Source organism: Takifugu flavidus, chromosome 18 (genome assembly GCF_003711565.1).
Source record: "Takifugu flavidus isolate HTHZ2018 chromosome 18, ASM371156v2, whole genome shotgun sequence".
NCBI lineage: Eukaryota > Metazoa > Chordata > Actinopteri > Tetraodontiformes > Tetraodontidae > Takifugu > Takifugu flavidus.
The window spans coordinates 11,944,054-11,964,032 of NC_079537.1; the positions used below are offsets into that span (position 1 = coordinate 11,944,054).

The 19,979-nt window shown below is 45.1% G+C and overlaps 4 protein-coding genes across 7 annotated transcripts; 2 read left to right on the forward strand and 2 right to left on the reverse strand.

Moving 5' to 3' along the window:
• Positions 1-20: 20 nt before the first annotated feature.
• Positions 21-5,939, reverse strand: mfsd11 (major facilitator superfamily domain containing 11). Of its 2 annotated transcripts, none has more exons than XM_057015584.1 (14): positions 5,540-5,939; positions 5,019-5,165; positions 4,881-4,936; positions 4,584-4,691; positions 4,430-4,509; positions 4,256-4,352; positions 4,116-4,174; positions 3,776-3,938; positions 3,225-3,367; positions 3,064-3,129; positions 2,860-2,985; positions 2,405-2,579; positions 1,915-2,050; positions 21-1,836 (listed from the first exon to the last, which is right to left on the reverse strand). In XM_057015584.1, exons 2-14 carry the CDS (start codon positions 5,112-5,114, stop codon positions 1,675-1,677), a joined length of 1,467 nt encoding a protein of 488 aa, XP_056871564.1. In that variant the 5' UTR covers positions 5,115-5,165; positions 5,540-5,939; the 3' UTR covers positions 21-1,674. The 2 variants fall into 2 exon arrangements, with proteins under 2 accessions (XP_056871564.1, XP_056871565.1); XM_057015585.1 differs by having other exon boundaries at positions 3,225-3,268; positions 5,540-5,908.
• A 335-nt stretch (positions 5,940-6,274) lies between these two features.
• Positions 6,275-8,702, forward strand: srsf2b (serine and arginine rich splicing factor 2b). Of its 2 annotated transcripts, XR_008947186.1 has the most exons (4): positions 6,275-6,764; positions 7,028-7,361; positions 7,756-7,820; positions 8,412-8,702. XR_008947186.1 is itself a non-coding variant. In XM_057015587.1 (3 exons), exons 1-2 carry the CDS (start codon positions 6,412-6,414, stop codon positions 7,350-7,352), a joined length of 678 nt encoding a protein of 225 aa, XP_056871567.1. In that variant the 5' UTR covers positions 6,276-6,411; the 3' UTR covers positions 7,353-7,361; positions 7,756-8,702. The 2 variants fall into 2 exon arrangements, 1 of the variants encoding a protein (XP_056871567.1); XM_057015587.1 differs by having other exon boundaries at positions 6,276-6,764; positions 7,756-8,702.
• Positions 8,703-9,337: 635 nt separating this feature from the next.
• On the forward strand, positions 9,338-19,623 carry LOC130515394 (eukaryotic translation initiation factor 1-like). Of its 2 annotated transcripts, none has more exons than XM_057015589.1 (4): positions 9,338-9,531; positions 10,120-10,265; positions 19,059-19,160; positions 19,226-19,623. In XM_057015589.1, the coding sequence occupies exons 1-4, from the start codon at positions 9,501-9,503 to the stop codon at positions 19,268-19,270; spliced, it is 324 nt and encodes a 107-aa protein (XP_056871569.1). In that variant the 5' UTR covers positions 9,338-9,500; the 3' UTR covers positions 19,271-19,623. The 2 variants fall into 2 exon arrangements, with proteins under 2 accessions (XP_056871569.1, XP_056871568.1); XM_057015588.1 differs by lacking the exons at positions 19,059-19,160; positions 19,226-19,623 and adding exons at positions 10,373-10,474; positions 10,552-10,949.
• LOC130515390 (transmembrane protease serine 9-like) lies at positions 13,519-18,716 on the reverse strand. Its single transcript, XM_057015582.1, has 10 exons — positions 18,609-18,716; positions 17,313-17,333; positions 17,053-17,215; positions 16,703-16,971; positions 16,300-16,445; positions 15,967-16,219; positions 15,706-15,883; positions 15,293-15,546; positions 15,100-15,197; positions 13,519-14,964 (listed from the first exon to the last, which is right to left on the reverse strand). Exons 1-10 carry the CDS (start codon positions 18,661-18,663, stop codon positions 14,662-14,664), a joined length of 1,740 nt encoding a protein of 579 aa, XP_056871562.1. The 5' UTR covers positions 18,664-18,716; the 3' UTR covers positions 13,519-14,661.
• Positions 19,624-19,979: the final 356 nt, after the last annotated feature.

Consider the following 19,979-nt stretch of genomic DNA (forward strand, 5'->3'; position numbering starts at 1 on the left):
GGAAGAAAAACGACTTGAAGAATGATCAAAATAGCATTTTTTAATTGATAATAAACTGCAAAAAAATGTTTGGATGTCATTCTTTAGTAAAACATTCAAGTACAATATCTCCTTGACAGCATTTCCCTTATTATCGTCTACTCTAGACTTCATACATGAAACCAAACCTGAGAAAACATAATCCCTCATCACTAAACAGTAAAATAACCTGCGCAAAAGATTACTGAACAAAACAAAAACGACATTTAAGCTATATGTTAGTACTGTTGGCATTTCACATTCTGAAATTCAGCTGCGGGGAAGTAAAATGATTCTTAAGGCCCGTGTCAGAAACATTTTGCCGATTTGGCATCAATTATATGAATGGGTTGAGGGTGATCTCACTCACTGTGCAACAACAGCCGTAACTAAAAAGATGAATTAGAGGAATTAGATACACTAACTACTTTGTCAGGAGGTTAAATATTGGGGCCCAAAGTTTTGCCGTCTGGTCAGCTTATGTTCGGAGTGCAACACATACCTATATACATGAATATTGATGCTCTGAGTGCCAGCAAGACCATTTAAGTGGTCATGCTGCCTTAAATTAAATGTGTGTATAAAGATCTTTGTATTTTATGGGATACAAAATACCCCTGTTCCAAGTGCATGCCAAGACTGAGGGAAAGAAAAGTCAAACATCCTAATTTAACTGTATCTAAACTAGTGACATGCAGTTAAATGCAGTTACATGTTGATAAAGGAATAATTTGAGGGTTGTAAAGACACAGGTCATCCTAATCACAACAGAATCAAGGAAACAGCATTGATTGTAATCAAAAAAGCATCTTTTATGATCAGATATCCCTTCATTCCTAAGTAATATAATGCAATCCAAATAAACCAGTTTCTAACCCTACGCCCACAGAACACACATAAACATTAGTATCGACAGGACAGGTGGGACAAAATGGAGCGTGAAGTGGAGAACAACTGATTCATGTGCCCAGACGTCTGGAGCTGCTTGTTTTGGCAGCATTTTAAAGACATGGTATGAGTTTGAAATGATATTGTGCATGCGAGTGACACAAGACTGGACCTCTATTACTCCACCTGCTCCAATTATGAAGACACAAACCAACAACGCCTCATCGGGTTCCACAAATCACAGTCCCAACAATTCTATCTTCAGAAGAACTTCCTAAATATAACTTCATGTCTACTAAAGTTTCAGAGGAGGACGCAGCTGACTGCTGTGCAAAGAGAAAGTATTTACTGTATGAGATGGAGCACTTCTGGTTTCTGTCTGCGAGGAAGGAAACAGAGACCATCACCCGCCTGACCTTTGACACCTGTCTCACCAGTGACAGACTCAGTATTATTAGTCAGCATCTTTCACACAGGCACGTGTGGTGGGCTCGTGACCCACACCTTCATAGTGTAACGTAGGATTTGGACTATAAGTGCAATCATATCATTTGCAAACCACACTTTCAGTCAGTTTGAAGTGTACAATGTTTTTTCAGGTTTTTCTTAAATTTGTGTGCGAGGGTGGGGGAGTATTTAAAATGAGGTAACATCATCACCGTCACCAAGAAAGACCCTCACCACCACCACCATCATCATCATCATCGTCATCATGATCTGGCTGAATTGTTCAGCTGTAGAACGTTCCATAGTTAAACGAGACACACGTCAGATGGTGTTGTAGTCCGACTCTCGTCTCATAGACTGGGCCAATGTCTCAGCCATAAAGAAGGTTATGGAGCCGAAGAAACCTGCCACGACCAGGATGAGCAGCTGCCAGTGGAGCAGCAGATAGTTACTGTAGAAGAAGGCCACAGCAGCCATGATCGACTGGAGGGAAAAGGCAACAGTTAAATAAAGAACCTGGACATGAGCAGACATTCACCAACACTCCCGTCCGACACTCACCTGTATGAACCTGAAGACGGCGAAGGCCGGAGCGCTGTTGTTCCGGAACATGAAGCCCACGATGCTGAGGAGCTGAGTATTGAAGCAGCTGTCACCCAAACCGAGCAAGAAGCTGCAGAACAGCGCCAACTGGACACTGAGCAACAACACACCAGTCACAGTTACCAGAGGGAAGGCTTGCAAACACGGCTTTAAACGTTTTCGTTTTTCCCCTTTTCATTTTAAGTTTGCAGTTTTTTTGCATCATCTGGTTTCAAAAATATAGATTATAAACTCCTGAATCTAGATTTGTCAGCTTATACTGTAGTAAGCTATTACAATGAACATTTTTTCTTCCTCAGACCACGTTAATGTGACATTTAGGTGAATATAAAGACTCGTGAAGACCGTCTGCATGTGTTGTGTTTGTAACAGAACAATAGGGGAGAGAAAGTAGTAGGTCAAGCAAGTTGAGCCGGTAATGTGGCTTTACATTTAGAGCTGTTGTTACCTTGGTTTGATGTAGGCCGGCAGATCTGTTCCAGCCTCGGGGGCTATCGGAGCGTCGCTGGCAATGTTGATGAAAATCAGATAAAAAGCAACATAGTGGGTGATGAAGCCCAGCAGCACCACTGGATTCCTCCCGAAGCGGCTGCTCTTGTTCAACATGCCAAAAACGCCCCCTCCTGGTCAGAGAGATCAAAGGACGGACGTGACAAAAGCAGAGGCAGCGTTCCAGCTGTGTCGCACATCTGCTGTGCGGATTGTTACGCACAGGAAATGCAAAGGCAGCAGATGGCTGTGTGAACTGCATTATCCAGCCAGACGGCAAGAACTTCCCGACATTTCTGCGTTCTACTGTTTTCCGAGCCTACTGTGTTGTGCTAGGAGTGTTTATTTCAGCCTCTGGACGACCGATCGGGGCATTTCCTGTCCTTTTCTACCATCTTTTCACGTGTGACTCACCAAGAATCTCGCCCACACCGATGCAAATGCCAGAGATGCCGATCAGGCTCTTCGCATCGTGACCAAACTCCGCCATGGCTCCGATGCACGTCCCGTACACCCCGCTGTAAAAGGTGAGCTCCAGCCCTGACGGGGACAACAGAGTCATCGGAGTGACGCGTTGCACCTGTTTTTGGGAGCTGTGCCCACAACATGCACACCCACCTGTGTATGCGATGGAGAAACTCAGCAGCAACATCTCTTTGGTGACAAATATTTTACATGCTTTCACTGGAATATTCAAACAAAAACAGCAGGGGGGCGTTAACGCGAGGCTCTTCTGTTGTGTCAGGTGTTCGTCGTTACGTGTAACTCGGTGAACTTACCGAAAGCATCCACAGCTTGTGAGCAAAGAGCCGTACGAGGTGAGCTGTGGAGAAAACTAACGTTATGATGCTGACCTTTGGTTCTTAAGAACTCAACAGTTCCACAATCTCTGGCCCCTAACTTCCACCTGACCTGGAATTGGCTGCCATGGCAACGGTATCACAGCAGTTTTGAGAAAAGAAATGAGGAGAAGATTACAGTTAAAGGTCACCCGTCTGCTGCTGGAATGCTCCAGTGAAATAAATATCTGCTGGAGGCGGGATGACCAGAAGCATTCCAAGAGGTTCAAACTTTTATCTAATGACTTTAGAGCTTTGGATGGAGGTGGGCTCGAGCTATTCATTCACTTCCAGTGTGTGCTGAGCTCATCAGCAATCGCACACAGATTCAAAGGAACAGCAGCAGCACTCAGATACTTCTGGGAAGAAGACACGAACCAGGGTGGTGCTTTTTCCTCTTTAAAAGCTGATGAGGGGGGAATTTCTGTATTCTGGTTGAGTTAGAGAATTCCAGATGAAGCCAGGCTCACGGGAATATGGTTAGCACTCACCTCGTAGTGCTGTCCATGGAGTCAGTCTGCTCAGACTGCAGCAGGGCCTGGGAGGCCTCGGAGGGGGCTGGCTCAGGGTCAGGCTTTCGAATGAGGAACAAGAGGAAGCAGCCAACCAGACTGATCACAGTGAGAGAGATGAACACTGTCTGACGGTCCTTGTCTGAAACATGAGTCAGAGTCTTAAAACAACACATTCTTTTGGTAGGTCCCCATTAGAAGCGGACTTTAACAAATGTCATCACACGAGGGGACCATTTGGCACAATAACTTGAAATGCTTCATTATTAGAAATAAATCAAAAGGTAAATGTTGTTATCAATGCACTTTTTCCTCTTACCTGTTATATGAACATGTCCATGCCAGGCACAGTAAATATAAAGGTTTCCAAAAAACACACTGTAGACGGACAGAAGATATTCAGAAATAAGAATAACGATCTCCCACAAAAGTTGGGTGCTTCAGTTGCTGCAGGTTCACCTTAGTTGGAAAATTGCCCAAAATATGCCACTGTTTCTTCCAATGGTGTTATCGGTCGAGTTGATGGTAAGCACATTTCCTTGAGCCGTCCACAAGACTGAAACACATGCAAAAAACACTGTCATCAAAAGAGGAGAGGCATATTTACCAATTAAAACAGCAATCTCCCCGTACCTGCTGCTCCTAATCCAACCAGCACAGATGCTGCATAAAAGCTCCATGTATACGGATAAATGAACATAGCGATGTAGCAGCTAAATACAAACACAACAAAGCCATTAAAGGTTTGAATTTGTCTAAAATGGAAATGTGCAAGTCTCCGTTTTACCTGTACATAAGACCACTGAAGAACATTGACAGTTGTGGTCCGATGACCGTCACCACCACCGGTGCCACCAGGCTAAATGCTGACAGAACTCCATAGATGATGGACATGCTACAACAGGACGTAAGTTACTTTCATTTTTAAACCATAAATCGCCCAAAGTGGATTAACTAAGATTTTAATCATTCTACTCCAATTTTATTACTTCTTAAATCAATATTTTTGACAAATTACATGTTGTGGATATGCAAAGCAAAAGAAATAAAAGAAGTCAGTGTGTTTGAGTGAGGAAGTCTTCACCTCGTGTATCCACTCCCATGGAACTCGGTGCTGTTGAAGCTCTTTATAACCGTTTGCTGAAAAGACACAGAACAACCACTTGTGTGTCGAATCTGAAGGTTTGTGGAGTCGATCCAGGACATGTTGGAGTAAACTTACCTCTATATTGCCACATGTTTGAAAGGCCGTAAACAAAAACATAAAACTGAAGCCTAATATGATGATGTTTAAGAACTTCTTCCCTTCCGGTTTCATTTTTGCAAATTTCTTATTGAACCCAAGAATTTACAGCAGAACACAGCACATCTGGAATTAGAAGCAGAAGGAGTGTGTGAGATATCCAAAGCCACAGTCATTCAGCAGGAGGCAGGAGAAAAATACTTTTCTCTTCCTATCTAAAACATTTGCCTCTACATAGAGTCCACAGCTAGCAGAAGGAAAGCTTATTATATGTATTTTAATAACGTTATCGGTGTTAAACCATTCAGAAATTACTGAAGTAAAACCATCGTTTGATTGGTGTTTGGTTAATTGATAGTGCGGGATCTTGTAATTTAAAAAATCCGTTGTTAGAAATAATCGTTATTAATATCTTTAATAGACGTTATTCATAAGACACTGCTGTGACTTTTGTATTTGTAACCACCCTTAAAACAAACTGGGGGAAAAAGCACACTCACCAACTATGTTGAAGCTATTCAGCAAATCTGTGCACCTCTCGATATGCCGGCTCAGTGTTTTCTAAGCAGCATGATTCGAACGTCTGATATCCGTAGCTAATTAATTCGATTTTCCCCGGCTCATTCTAACAAACATTATGGTTTTCGTCAAGCGGACCAGTTTCTGGAGAGCGTTGATAGCATAGGGAACCCGGAAGTGCCTTCATCCAAACGGGACTGTCATGTGAAGCGGTCAGCTGACACTGGTGACGCTGTACGTTAGCATGTTAGCACTGGTATCCATTGCATGATTCTCTCCAAATAATGAGCTTAAACCCGAACCTTTAATGGTTTCAAAATATCCCGTCTTTTGGTGACACTCTTCTGTGACTTAAAGACAAATCAGTTTTTAACTGTAAAATCGTTTTCATAGGCAACATCCGGGTGGAAACTGGGCGTTCAGCCATCTCTCACTTCCGCAATCCACAATAAAAACGTAGTACTTTTTAATAAAGCGTGGAAACAAATTAAACCATAGTTGGCCGTTAATCGTGTTCCAAGTAATGCATCTAGGAGACATAGACAATAGTAATCATTAAATATTTCAATAGCATCGATTAATACAGGTGACGTGCACATATTCACCAGTTGGTGGCAGTGCTGAAGAATGAAGACGAGGCCCTGCCAGCCCAGTTGGTGGCGGTAATGCGCCTACTAGCTGTTTTCCCAAACCCCATAAAACGGCGAAGAAGAGGGGGAAGAATAGTAGAAGAAGACAAAAGAAGAAAAAGAAGAAGAAATCCTGAAGTCGAAGAAGTTTACCTGACTCGTGTTGTATTACGTACCGTCAGTTTAAAGGTGCTGATTTGCGGGCCTAACGATTAATCGCCGCCATGAATTACGGTAGGCCTCCGCCAGATGTTGAAGGTATGGTTTCTCTTAAAGTGGACAACCTAACTTACCGAACAGCCCCCGAAACCCTCAGGCGCGTATTCGAGAAATATGGCCGAGTCGGTGATGTTTACATCCCGCGGGATCGCTACACCAAAGAAAGTCGAGGTTTCGCATTTGTACGTTTCTTCGACAAACGGGACGCCGAGGATGCGATGGACGCCATGGACGGCGCGCTCCTCGATGGCCGGGAGTTGCGGGTTCAGATGGCTCGATATGGCAGACCGCCCGATTCTCACTACGGTGGGGGGCGACGTGGGCCGCCAAAGAAGCATAGCGGACGGCGGAGCAGAAGGTATAGTATGGACGTTTACGGTAATTAGGTGGATATTTTAGTAATGAAAGAATTCTGTTATCCCTTGGCAATACGTTAGCTGCACGAGGTGTTGCCTGCAATTAGCTAGTGGCAAACCTGTTAAACATAAATGGCAGGACCTTTGGAAGCACTTCCACCGTTTTATTTTTATTACCTAAGACCATGTAATGTCTGCTGTACTTCCGTGTCTCCCTTCAAGAATATCATTTTGATTTCTAACTCAGCCACGTGTATTTTACCAGCCATTCTCCTAGCCCAAGAAACAAACGACGCAGCAGGTCCCGCAGCAGGAGCCGTTCTCGTTCCCGAAGCAGGTCCCGCTACAGTAAATCCAGATCCAGATCTCGATCACGATCCTACTCACCAGCTCGCCGCAGCAAATCCAGGTCCCGGTCCTACTCCCGATCCAAGTCCACTTCCCCCAAGGGAAGGAAGATGGAGGCCAAGTCTAAATCCAGGTCCAGGAGCCAGACCCCATCCTCCAAGAGAAAGTCTAGATCAAGATCTCCAAGCAAACCCAAGTCAGATGCAGAGAATGGAGGTGGAACCCCACACACCTCACCCTGACAGCATCACGTGAGTTAATGGCTCACTAACTTTACTTTCACTAACTTTACTTTCACTAACTTTCACTAACTTTACTTTCACTACCAGTAAAAATCCACGTGTTCAAGAAGTTGCCCGGAGGAGTGATCAGTGTAGAGGCACTTCAATTATTCCATCTTCAATGAGTGCATAGATTGGGGTTATAACGATCAAGAAGTAGCACAAGTGTATTAACGGCTATTTTGTGTCTTGTAAAATGATTTCTTGTAAATAAACTGTTTGAAATTATTGACTATTGATCATCAGACTGATTAAGACTAATTGCTTGCAAATTCATTCAAAAGCTTTAGATTTGGACCTTTCTGCTCTGGAATGCGTGTATAGATGAGAAACAGGGACCTAAACCTTGCTTTTTTACTTTCAGGAGACAATGAAACTTCGCCCCAAGACTGGATCTCCAACGTACACATATTTGTCCTCCTCTAAAAGGTTATTTTTCTGAGTTTTTTCTTTTATTCATCTGGCTACTAAACACCTTTTCCCTTAACTGATGGTTTTTTTTTTCATAACACGTTTTTATGTGCAGAATTTAGGGAGTTTTTAACAAACGTGGCATATTTTGAATTCTGATCCCCACTACAACCCACTTTCTGAAATCATGTTGACCTAATTATAACCTACTTCTATAGCCTCTCAAATAGAAATATTAAGTAACACCGATGTATCAGTCAGGATCGTTAGGACTGCATGACATGGTCTGTGCTACAGCATAAAAGATCATTTTAGCTTCAGACATTCTAGTATCATTTTCTACAGGAACATTGCAGAAGGGGCTCATCTGTTAGTAAGTAAAAAAAACAAATATTAAGCTTTGCTGAAATTAAATTAATTATTTGAAGACATTCTGTGATTCTGAGGCTCCCGCAGGTTAACCCGATTGAACTGGTGGGTTTGTTGTTGAAGGAAATTTCATGTTCTCCTTTGTTTTACAACTACAATTTTGATCGCTTCATTATATCCACTTGTTTTTCCCCCATTTTTTATTTTAATCTTGCCTGTGTGTTTTCTTTTGTGCATTAGGCGCAGTTGTCTAGCAGCTGTTTTACTGCTTAGCTGTAAAGGTGGCGTGTTGATCTGCTTGGATTTGTCCAGCATTCTTCAGAATGGTCCGGTGACTTCCTCCGGGGCAGTTGCTACAGTTTCGCCTGTGTTTTTTTTTTTGTTTTTTTTTATATTATCAAAACTTTTTCCTTTATTATTCTGAATGAAATACGTGACTGTAATTTTAAAACGGCTTTTTATTTTCTCTCTTGGTCTTCGGCATCTGTTACATTTGATCTTCAAATAATAAATCCTCGTACAACACTTAAACTGCATGGTTCATATTTAAAGTTGCTAATAAGAAATTATGGTCCCTACATGTGGGTTTATTAGTTTTTATGGCTAACTGAGAACGCTGATGAAAACTATTCCCCAATTATGTCGACTATTATTTTGCAATTCTTTTTTGTTTCACATATTTGAAAGGTAGCAGCAAACATTTCAAAATCCTTCAAAATACATTCCTCAGAGCTGCTATCTTCAGGTAGAATATAGGTGCAGGGGGAAAAATGCTGAAATTACGGTAATTTTGGGATTTTCCTTTCCATAAAGTAACAATGACTTTAATTTACTGTGTTCTTTGTTAGGATGAATAAGAAGTATCCTTGACAAATTGAAACAAACTTAACATCCAATGGTTAGTAATTATGCAATAGTTTAGCCATAATTTTTACTTGGTTTTAACCAAAGTTTATATACTTCTATAGTAGTCAATACTCATGAGCCTCTTACACGATACATGCTACTCATACACTCCTGTGTTGATTGCATGATTGTGCATGATTATGTCATCTTTCCAGTAAAGGTAAGAAACAGTAGGGCTTGGCGTGACGTTGGCGACGCGTTGACGTCACCAACGCGATGACGTGCCGCCCCGCTGTGGGCGGAGCTATAAAGGCTTGTTTTTCCCCGAATCCACAGACTCCATTTTGTCAGAGCCTCAGCAGCAGCGCAGAGTGCAGTCGTCGTATTCGCACCCACAGACTAAAAGATAAGAAGCAGTCGACGTTAGCCGACCAACAGCTCGCGAATCCAGCTATCACACGAAAGGAAAACAAATCTTATCGTATGTCCGACATCCAGAACCTCAAAACTTTTGGTAAGTCTGGTAAAATCGTGTCACGAGACAAGGTGGGGAAGGACAACTGTTAGCGAAGCTAAAGCTGAGCTTCGGAATTACTTCGACGTTTATGTGGATGAACTGTCATCTTGACTCTCACGCTCGATGTATATTACTTCTGTGAATTGTCTGGAGGCGTGTATGATGTTACATATATATTTTTCGCGTATAAAGCTTCTAAGTGGCTGTTGACGCTTTCGCTTAGCCAACAGACAAAAAACCCGCCGCCTGGCCTACCATTTTTAGCTCAGCGCGTGGCCCCATTTTCACCGGAGCGATACGATCCTAAAAAGTATCCTGAAATTTTGTGCGACACTTTAAATCTCTTTTATTTAACTGGGGCCGGCCGTGTTGGCTTCCCCTCCCCCACCGACTAATGCACATCAAAAGCTAGTGTTGGCCAACGCCGTCCTGATCGGGACCTCTAGCGCGAGCGCCTGCGCAGAGCCGCGTGAAACGTGAGACCTCCAGAGCGACGTGCCACATAATACCGAGACGATTCGGTCACGTCATCAGGAAAATATCTCGGTGGAGCCTTTATTAAATGGATTTGTTTTCTATTTTCAGACCCATTTAAGGGTGATGACCGCCTACCAGCTGGGACAGACGTCCACATAAGAATTCAACAGCGGAACGGCAGGAAGACCCTCACCACAGTCCAGGGCATTGATGCAAACTATGATAAGAAGAAGCTAGTTAAGGCTTTTAAAAGGGTATGTTTTGCCAGATACCTATTAAACACATTCCAAGTCCCACTTAATGTGTCACTGGCAAATTTGTGTATAGAGCGGTAACACTAACCTGTTTTGGACCCCAACAGAAATTTGCTTGCAATGGGACGGTGATCGACCACCCAGAGTATGGTGAAGTGATCCAGGTCCAGGGAGACCAGCGTAATAATATCCGCCAGTTCATCAAGGAAGTAAGTGGTTTTACTTTAAGGGAATCTAATCGGCGTGAGCCAGTTTCTGGTTACACATCTAATCAATTGTTTTTCAGGTTGGATTGGCCTCTGACGAGCAGCTCAAAGTCCACGGATTCTAAGACCTGCTAGCAATTCTCCTCCTTCCTTAAGGCTGTTAACGCTCCCTCCTCTTGTGTGCAACCGTTTCCCTTCCTCTCCTGAAGCCCCACCAGCTCATGTTGGCCAACACGTGAAATACACCTGACATGGGATTCTGTAACACCACAGCCCCCCTACAATACCAGGGGAGAGGCTTTCTCCCACATAGAGAACACCACTGCAGCTCCACACATCAATGATGGGTGGCAGTAACACCCTTTTTCCTTCCCTTTATTTCCTTTTTTTGTCATTTAGGATCTGAAGCCACAACAAGGAGGCAAATTTCATGTAACTTTTGTTTTTGTACCATGTTTCAATAAAATGAGTGTCCATACTTGTGTGTCATGGTGAATGATGTTGGGGAGGTGGTCTTAAAGCAAAATCTTGGGACTAACTGGAAAGTAAAGGGTTATGAGGAAGGCAGAAGGACCTTTTGACTGGACTGATGCCCACGGAGGCTGGGGTCTTTGGAACAGGTCTTCTCTGGGAAAGAGGACATGATGTCCACGTGTAACTGGCATCCATGTTGGCCCTGGTTGCTTCTCATTTTATGAGCATCTTTTTTGACTTCCACATTTCTTCTTCTGCTGCTGACAAGGAGATCCCATTGGAGGGATCCAGTTTCTGGGCCTTTGATTCTGAAACTTCCTTTAGTCAAACCTTTTTGAGACCCGTCATCAGAATCTTTAGCCCATCATAATTCACTGACAGGGATCACCACTGGTAAAAAATTGCTCGGCTTGTTTGCTAAAAGGTCAGCTGAACTGACAGAATATGCTCTATTTAATAAAGGTTTAGGGCTTGTGGTTATCAATTTGCCAAGAAGGTTATGTGGCAACCAGGTAGTTGGATGCTTATGTTCGAAAATATGATTTTTCACAGAAAATAAGCCTAGGCCAACCAGTCTCAGTTTGAAAAACGAATAAAGCAAAAAAAAAAAAAAGCAACACTTGAAAGAATAAGAAATGTGGAAACGTGTAGTTTACATGTTATTTATTCGGCCTTTATAACATGAATTAGATAAGCACAAAAGTATTGATAGCTGTCCTCGGGTGTTGGATAGCAACATTCCATCAACATCTGCCGTCGTTTTCTGGCCGCTGCGGTTTATTTTGACCCTTCTGGCTTTCCGTTGAGCTCCATGGCAACGTAGATACCGCCATAGCTAGCTGCGCTTGTTGTTAGCTACAAACGCTTCTCCGATCAAAACTAGAAATCATGGTTTCAAATTCAGCCATCTCATAAATCTACGTGTCCTGTTTACAAAGGCCACTCTGAATGTGCCTTTCCGGGAGTTTACGGGGAGACGTTTTAGGCGTTTTGGTTGGAAAAACCGTATTAACGTTTCCTCCATGGTGATGTTATATTTTCTCTATTGTCGCTGATTACTGTCGTAAATGCTGAGGACAAGAGTGCACTGGCACTGTAAATCATGATTTAATTATATTTATCCCTGAGTCTATTGTTGGGGGTTAGTAAATCAAGGTGTTTGGAGGTCCGAGTTCGTCCGATTAACAGGATCCGGGTGGATTATGGATCAGAACACATGAACAGGACGATCTAATGGCTTTGGTGTTTTTAAGATTTACCAACTCTGGGGTTGGGCAGGATGAAATAATTGATACCAGTAGGATAATGCAATATGAAGTTAACATAAAGTGCCTAAAGATAATCATCTTTTTCGGAAAAAGTTGCTTTATGATCCAATTCAATGGCCGTGATTCTTGGGAATTCAAAGGTTAAAGCCTCTCAGATCCTTTGGTGCTTTGGTTCTTGCACCAGCAGGTGGACCTAAACCTGTAGGACTTTCTCTCCTTTTCCCAATTATTCTTACCTTTTCTCTAAATGTAACTGATTTGTACATGGCCTGTAAATAAAAGCAGACATGGTACTATAAAAGCATGGTTTTTGTTTTTAAATCTTATCTGTCATTTTTGTCATTTATAGATATGATTTCTTCAAGCTGATAATTAAAGGATAAACAATGCAAGTAAGTGTGTTATTTTAATATGGGTGATGGTCCCTCAGCTCTGTTTAAAGCCATTAATTTAGTGTCTCTAATCGTCTTTCTTCTGCAGGCGCTGCCTATCTGGGGGCTCGCCATTCCTCTCCCTGCAGTGCTGATCATCACCTTGAGCCTTTACCTGGTGGTCCTGGGGATCGGCTTCTGGCTCCGATCCTGCCTGAAGGTTCATTTCCAAGAGAAAATCGTCATCATGAGCAGTTGTAAACCATCTCAGTGGTGTTTATAGTTGTGTGTCTGTCGAAGGAGCGCTGCTCTTCATGGTGCGACGATTGCTGTCCAGACATGTCCCCTGCCTCCGAGCGGTGCTGTAGATTGGTAGAAATGTGTGACTGCAAAATGCCATCCATGAACTCATACTGGACCACAGATTGCCCCATTAATCCCGTAAGTCCCCCCAAACGGAACATCTTTGCTCCTCCTGATTACGATGAGCCTGTTTGCATGGAAATGGGTTTCATCTTACTTTATACTGAGCGTAAACACATGTGGCACGTTCACTTTCCGCAGTGTGCCAACTGGGACTGTGCCTGCACGTGTCAGCCTCCGGAGTGTGACTCCTGCAACTGTCTCTGCTTCGAGATCCGGGTCCGATAGGACGAGATGGCGGATCATCCTGACACCCTCAGACCTCGCAGCAGCAGCTGGATTGCCTCTAAATCAAACTGTGCCAACTGAGTCCTCAGTGCATCAACGTGTAAAAAGTTTCTTTCGGACTTGACCTCTGACCTTTGGGTCTCTGTTGTGGCTCGTGTCCTACTTGCTTCAGGGAAAGAGATTGTCAGACAACACTTCTTTTGAATTCCTAATCCTTTCTGTTTACTTTTTAAACATACTTGAGCGTAAATGTGGAAGTGAATGTTTTACAGTAACGGGAGTCTTTTTATGTCACACTTTTTATTTACATGAATGTACAAGGAATCTACTGTTTGGTCTCCTAAAATTACAGAATTGTTGCACATAAGTTTTTGTCTTTAACTGCTAAAGCTTTCAGCTCCTGTTCATCTAGTTTAGGTGTAAAGTTGGACTAGTAAAATATCTGTAAGGGACTCGTTAATTACCAGATTATTGCTGTAACAGCATTCCTTGCATGGATTTACTTCAATTTCACCTCTGTAACACTCCTTTTTTTTATACACTAAGATTTTATTATTAAATATATTTTTTTCAAATCACAAACTGAGCTCTGACGCTGAATGTAGAAATAGACACTAAAGGTGTGTGTGAAAAATAATGCAGAATAAAGCCAGAACATGTGGAAAACACGGCTGATAAAGGCCTTTTCAGCAGTGCCTGAAGGTTGTAGTTTGGCTCTTTGCTTCATTAGGAAGGTCAGAAGAATAATGGCACCCATAAAGGACCATTTATTTGGCACTTTGGCAGCTGACACTGCCTGCACAGCTTCACTTTTACTGTGTACATTAATAAAAATGACAGAGAACGAGACACAGCAGCAACATAAGGCGTTTTTTACTACTCACAACATTAAGGAAAATGTAACAAACTCTTCTTTACCTGAAGATTATCTTCATTTTTTTGTTTTCAGAGCGGACAGCGCGTTCACGTAAACACCTTTTAGTTCCCTTGAATATGAGGTCATTGACGTTTGGGCTGATTATCAGTGCAACATAAGAAACCCATTCTCGTCATGCACTTCATATTCCGGCTGAAACCAGTTTGTGTTCAGAGTCTCTTCTGAATTTTTGTGCAACATTTCTGGGTGTGACTGAGAGAGAAGCTGAATACTGGAGAACACAAACGGCACGCTGGAGGCTCATCAGATATGGGCCCCTACTGGGGTAACAGGCGCCACTGATGCATATTTTGTCCAACAAAGATTTAGAAAAAAAAGTGCCAAAGGAACACCTCAGTAGCTATTGCAATGAAAAAGTGAAATTAATATAAAAATCAGTTTTGAACTATTTTAGAGGAATCAAAATGTTCAAATGAATCAGCTGGGTGTTTTCTTTCAGCCACACTCACCGCCGACGCAGAGGGACGAGCTGCATGACCCATGCAGTTTCTACGACAACACCCAGAAACACAGGGACAAGGCAAATGGAGCGAAGAGGGGTCGAACAGCAGCGCCCGTGCTGGTGCTGGTGCTGGCAGACATGGTGGTGTTGCTGCTGATGGTAGTGGCGCGCCCGGGGTCCGGCGACAAAAGGCTGCCCAGCGTGTCCCTCAGGAAGCTGCTGAAGCTGCTCAGTGTTGTGAAGCTCATGATGCTTTGTCGTGTCCGCCTGTTTGGGTCTTCAAAGGAAAGAACCGCTGCCTGAACCCAAGCGCTGCCCATCTTGCACATCAGCGGGCCGCCTGAATCCCCCTGGACACACGGGTGGAGGCACGGGAGAGTGTTTGTTTGGTTCATAATGGCCACATGAATATAAGCTTTTAATCTAATCTAGGCTACATAGATGGAGGCAGCATTAGCATGGCAGCATTAGCATTAGCCCCTCACCTGCTCGAGGGTAAACGTTTCGGTGCAGATGTTCCCCCCCGACGACACGTTCCCGCAGTTTACCACTCTGGTCTGGAATTCCTGCAGACGTTGTTCTTCTAAAGTTTGGCGGGAAACAAACAGGAACGAAGCTGAGTCAAGTGTCGGTGGCAAGAGGCCGCACGCCTGCGGAGGCGACTGTGAACGGGCTCACCTCCGCCACGCTGGGCACTCCAGCCCGCAACCCAGCAGGTCAGGCCTTCGGCGAAGGTTTGTCCGCTGTCCAGACAAATGGGCTGGACGTAGTCGGACAGGGTGGGGCTGGTTTCCAAATGAAGCACGGCTACGTTTGACCCAGTGACGTTGCTGAGAGTGATATTTGTCACATTTGCTGTGGCCTCAAAGGGGTTGGATCCATTCTGATTCAAACGGCCCAGAATGACGGTCCACTCGGACGGTACCGGAGAGCTGTGGCACAATCATCTGGGTTAGGACGGGTGTTGCAGCCCAAACTCGGAAGGTTTTTAAAGAACAGCATGAGCATCAGTGTCACATGATCAACGCCTGTGCTGGATTAGATTACCAAAGCAAGCTCTCGTCTTAATTAGTAGTTTAGATTCTAATCACCCGGAGAAGCAGTTGGCGTTACTCAACACGGCATTGGCGGACACCAGGGTCCCCCCGCACACGTGGCTTCCGTTCTTCTGCAGGCTCGCCATCCACGGCCACGTGCCAGCTGTCACAGAACTCCCGTTCAATAAGCGGGAATTCAGCGGAGCGTTGCCGCAGAAAACCTCCTGGGGGGCTGGAGAAAAGCAAGTGAGGGTAAATATGCGGGTGGGGTGGATTAGCACAGACTAAAGCCAGCAAATCATGGCAGCGACTCACTGGGAGTGGGCGCTGGGACCGTGGGCAGACCAGCGCAGGTGATAGAAAGGTCTTCGTCGATGCCAGAGGAGGTGAAGAGGAGGAAGCCTGGCTGGTTGCTGGTGATGTGACTGTTGATCCAGGTTTTATACTGGGAGACCCGAGCGTACACGCCTGGAGTATCAGGTTGAGCGCAGCCGGTGCCGAAACTCACGATCCCCGCCTGGATCCAGCGACTGTTCTGCTTGATCACCAAAGGGCCTCCGGAATCCCCCTTCGGAAAAAGTATCATTAAGTAAATACTTGTGATCAAAAACATCTTTACGAGATCCAAAATATGGAGAAGAATATCACCTGACAAGAATCTTTGCCTCCGCTGCGCAACCCGGCGCAGACCATGTTGTCCGTTATCCTTCCCACTCCGTAGTTACAGTTACACTCCCTGTTCCCCCTGATGGGCACCTCCACCTCCATCAGGTTTCGGGGGAAGGGAAGAGGCACTAAAAACAATCGAATCATGTGGAGTCAAAAAAAAGTGGTGAAATTGTTTTAACCAGAAAAATCTGTCCTGTAAAAACCACGAGGTGATCTACGCGTCTAAACTCCATCGATGTGGGATTGCCGTAGCAACCAAATGCATCATTTTGCCGACAAATATTTGGGATTAGCGGCACAAAATCACAACCCCAATGTTCAGTGCTGCCCCGCTGGAAAAGGACATTGAAATACACTTAAAATAGCCGTCAATCGAACCCACCTCCCGATCCAATGTTGCCCCAGCCGGTGACCCAGGAGTCGGTGCCGGTGTGGAAGGTGCTCTCGGGGGCCGCCAGGCAGACCGGCTGGATGTAGTTGGTAAAAGACACCGTCGCTGCCAGTTGCAGCAGGGAGATGTCGTTGTTAATCGTAGTCGAGTCGTAGTCGGGATGATTGATGATCTGTGTGACTCTCAGCGCCTCCTCGTTGGGGTTGTCGCCCTGCTGGCTCTGACGACCCAGATACACGGTCACGTCGCTGGCTCTGACGCTGCCGAGGACAGAAGAGAAGCTGAAGTGAGTGGAGGCGTCCAGCACTCCCTCCCCACTGAGCTCACCCCCTCGTACTAACCCCTGAAAGCAGTGGGCTGCGCTCAGCACCCATCGGTTGTTGATGAGGGAGCCTCCACAGCGGTGACCCCCAGAGAAGTGCAGACTGGCCTGCCAGGGCCAGCTGCCCTCGGGGGCCACCTGTCCTCCCACGATCCTGCTGTTGATCTGAGGTCTTCCACACACTGTGGAGAGAGAGAAAAGACAAAGGCCAGCCTGAGCAGGAGTCTCCCCTCCCTGGATCAGCACTTTAAACACTCGAATCTGCAGCTGTTGTCTTACCGCCTTCCTGTGAGCGAGACTCTGAAAAGAGAAAAACAAAGATATCGTAAAACGGCAGATTCCGTCGACATTTTCTTTGGAGTTCAAATTCGTTATCAGGAAAATAGTTGATCTTTGCTCGTGCGCCTTGGTCAAACACAGCCGTGATAGAGTGGCCAGACTGGTTCTACTGTAAACACGCCGCAGGCTCAAGATCGCTCTGTTATCTATGCTTAAGTAGGAAATCCAAACTATGCAGCGCTTTAGTGCAGTTAAACCGGACAGGACTGTGTCACACACTCATTAGACATCATTAACATCAATCTTGCGCAACATCAGAAAAGAGCGCTGGGATCCGGGATCAGTGGTGATCTTCTGATGTGGGTCTTGTCAACATGCACCAATCCCATAAACATGAGTCCGATACGACTCAGCGGTAAATCGATCTCCTCTCAGTGCCTGAATTCAGAATTTCTCCTCTGCTGGAATGAGGACGGACCGGTGAGGAGGAAGTTGTGGCCAATATTTCAGCAACCTCAGACACTCAGCTGAGGTGCGGCTCTGTGTGGACCTAAAACTCTGCCCGTTCTGGATCTGGGTCCAGCTAATTGACCAAAACAGTTTCCTGCGTCACCTGCGATGAACTGAAATCTGAGAGCCGTCGGGAGGAATATCGCCGACCTTCTTTATCTCCTGAGCTTAACTTGGGCTCGGTTTGTCTTAAGCAGGTTTCAGTAGAATCTATTGTTCAGATTCCCATTCCCATCTGTCCAGTTTGGCTCCCCCGTCTGCACCACCATCAGGAAGAACCTGCTGAACAATCTGCCGAGAATGTCGATTTTGAACATTCTTTGTTTTCAGAATGTCAACTCTGATATTTGCTCGCTCGCTCTCTCTCTCTCTCTCTCTTTGTTGGTGTAGAATGCCAAACATGAACTGCGAACTTCCTGATCTGACACTAACGACGGTGTGAGAACACGGACCGTAATCAACTGTCGTCATCTCTGTCAGAGGGAGGAATCAGCGCTTCGGCTTCAGAGCTTCACCACATCATGTGTCGGAACATCACACGTGAGGATGAACGACCTTTCACAAACGTTCCCACACTGAGATCTCCCCGTTGGGTTCATCTCTTTTCGAAAGGATTTCTCCGATTCCTTCTCTGTCCTGCACTTTTCTCCGAGCATCATCTCAATATTGAACATTGCACATGCAGAATTATTAGTCTGTGTCTCCTCAGTGAGACCCAAGGGTCGCCCTCCGAGGCTGCGGGTTAAGAGTTATTGGCTCAGGTGTTCAGTGAGGGGGGGTCCTTACCGTGTGTGAGGAGAATCAGCAGGGACGCTACGAAGATCCTTCTGTCGAGAGCCATTAGTCAAAATAAACCTGACTGGATCTGCAGCGAGAGAAATAAGCCTCTCCTGCTAACACACCTCTCCCCATAATCCCGCCCTCGGACACGCCCCCACATACCTGCATTAGCACATCGCTGCTCCTTCTTTCTCACCAGAAAATGTCCACTTGTCTTCGGTCGCCACCTTCTCTCCACATAAGTGCCGCTTGTCCTCTAGGTCATCCTGTGTCCTTCAGACAGGACAGAGCCTGAATGGTGGGATGGACCGATGATGGACCGGTGATGGATGAGGGATGGACAGGTGATGAACGGGGGATGGACAGGTGATGAATGGGGGATGGACAGGTGATGGATGGGGGAGGGACAGGTGATGGACGGGGGCGGTAACACTAACCTGTTTTGGACCCCAACAGAAATTTGCTTGCAATGGGACGGTGATCGACCACCCAGAGTATGGTGAAGTGATCCAGGTTCAGGGAGACCAGCGTAATAATATCCGCCAGTTCATCAAGGAAGTAAGTGGTTTTACTTTAAGGGAATCGCCAGTTTCTGGTTGCACATCTAATCAATTGTTTTTCAGGTTGGATTGGCCTCTGACGAGCAGCTCAAAGTCCACGGATTCTAAGACCTGCTAGCAATTCTCCTCCTTCCTTAAGGCTGTTAACGCTCCCTCCTCTTGTGTGCAACCGTTTCCCTTCCTCTCCTGAAGCCCCACCAGCTCATGTTGGCCAACACGTGAAATACACCTGACATGGGATTCTGTAACACCACAGCCCCCCTACAATACCAGGGGAGAGGCTTTCTCCCACATAGAGAACACCACTGCAGCTCCACACATCAATGATGGGTGGCAGTAACACCCTTTTTCCTTCCCTTTATTTCCTTTTTTTGTCATTTAGGATCTGAAGCCACAACAAGGAGGCAAATTTCATGTAACTTTTGTTTTTGTACCATGTTTCAATAAAATGAGTGTCCATACTTGTGTGTCATGGTGAATGATGTTGGGGAGGTGGTCTTAAAGCAAAATCTTGGGACTAACTGGAAAGTAAAGGGTTATGAGGAAGGCAGAAGGACCTTTTGACTGGACTGATGCCCACAGAGGCTGGGGTCTTTGGAACAGGTCTTCTCTGGGAAAGAGGACATGATGTCCACGTGTAACCAGCATCCATGTTGGCCCTGGTTGCTTCTCATTTCATGAGCATCTTTTTTGACTTCCACATTTCTTCTGCTGACAAGGACATCCCATTGGAGGGATCCAGTGATGGGCCTTCGATTCTGAAACTTTGACCTTCAGTCAAACCTTTTTGAGACCTGTCATCAGAGAATCTTGTGCC

Excerpts from the sequence above, each read along its gene's own strand:
- mfsd11 (XM_057015584.1), bottom strand. The coding sequence starts at position 5,114 with ATGAAACCGGAAGGGAAGAAGTTCTTAAACATCATCATATTAGGCTTC. Across the intron at positions 3,939-4,115 it reads TGGACATGTTCATATAACAG|ACAAGGACCGTCAGACAGTG; the intron begins GTAAGAGGAAAA and ends CTCATGTTTCAG. Across the intron at positions 1,837-1,914 it reads CCGTCTTCAGGTTCATACAG|TCGATCATGGCTGCTGTGGC; the intron begins GTGAGTGTCGGA and ends TTTTCCCTCCAG.
- srsf2b (XM_057015587.1), top strand. The coding sequence starts at position 6,412 with ATGAATTACGGTAGGCCTCCGCCAGATGTTGAAGGTATGGTTTCTCTT. Across the intron at positions 6,765-7,027 it reads AGCGGACGGCGGAGCAGAAG|CCATTCTCCTAGCCCAAGAA; the intron begins GTATAGTATGGA and ends GTATTTTACCAG.
- LOC130515394 (XM_057015589.1), top strand. The coding sequence starts at position 9,501 with ATGTCCGACATCCAGAACCTCAAAACTTTTG. Across the intron at positions 9,532-10,119 it reads CCAGAACCTCAAAACTTTTG|ACCCATTTAAGGGTGATGAC; the intron begins GTAAGTCTGGTA and ends TTCTATTTTCAG. Across the intron at positions 10,266-19,058 it reads TAGTTAAGGCTTTTAAAAGG|AAATTTGCTTGCAATGGGAC; the intron begins GTATGTTTTGCC and ends GGACCCCAACAG.
- LOC130515390 (XM_057015582.1), bottom strand. The coding sequence starts at position 18,663 with ATGGCTCTCGACAGAAGGATCTTCGTAGCGTCCCTGCTGATTCTCCTC. Across the intron at positions 15,547-15,705 it reads AACGCCAACTGCTTCTCCGG|CTCTCCGGTACCGTCCGAGT; the intron begins GTGATTAGAATC and ends ATTGTGCCACAG. Across the intron at positions 15,198-15,292 it reads GAGTGCCCAGCGTGGCGGAG|AAGAACAACGTCTGCAGGAA; the intron begins GTGAGCCCGTTC and ends GCCAAACTTTAG.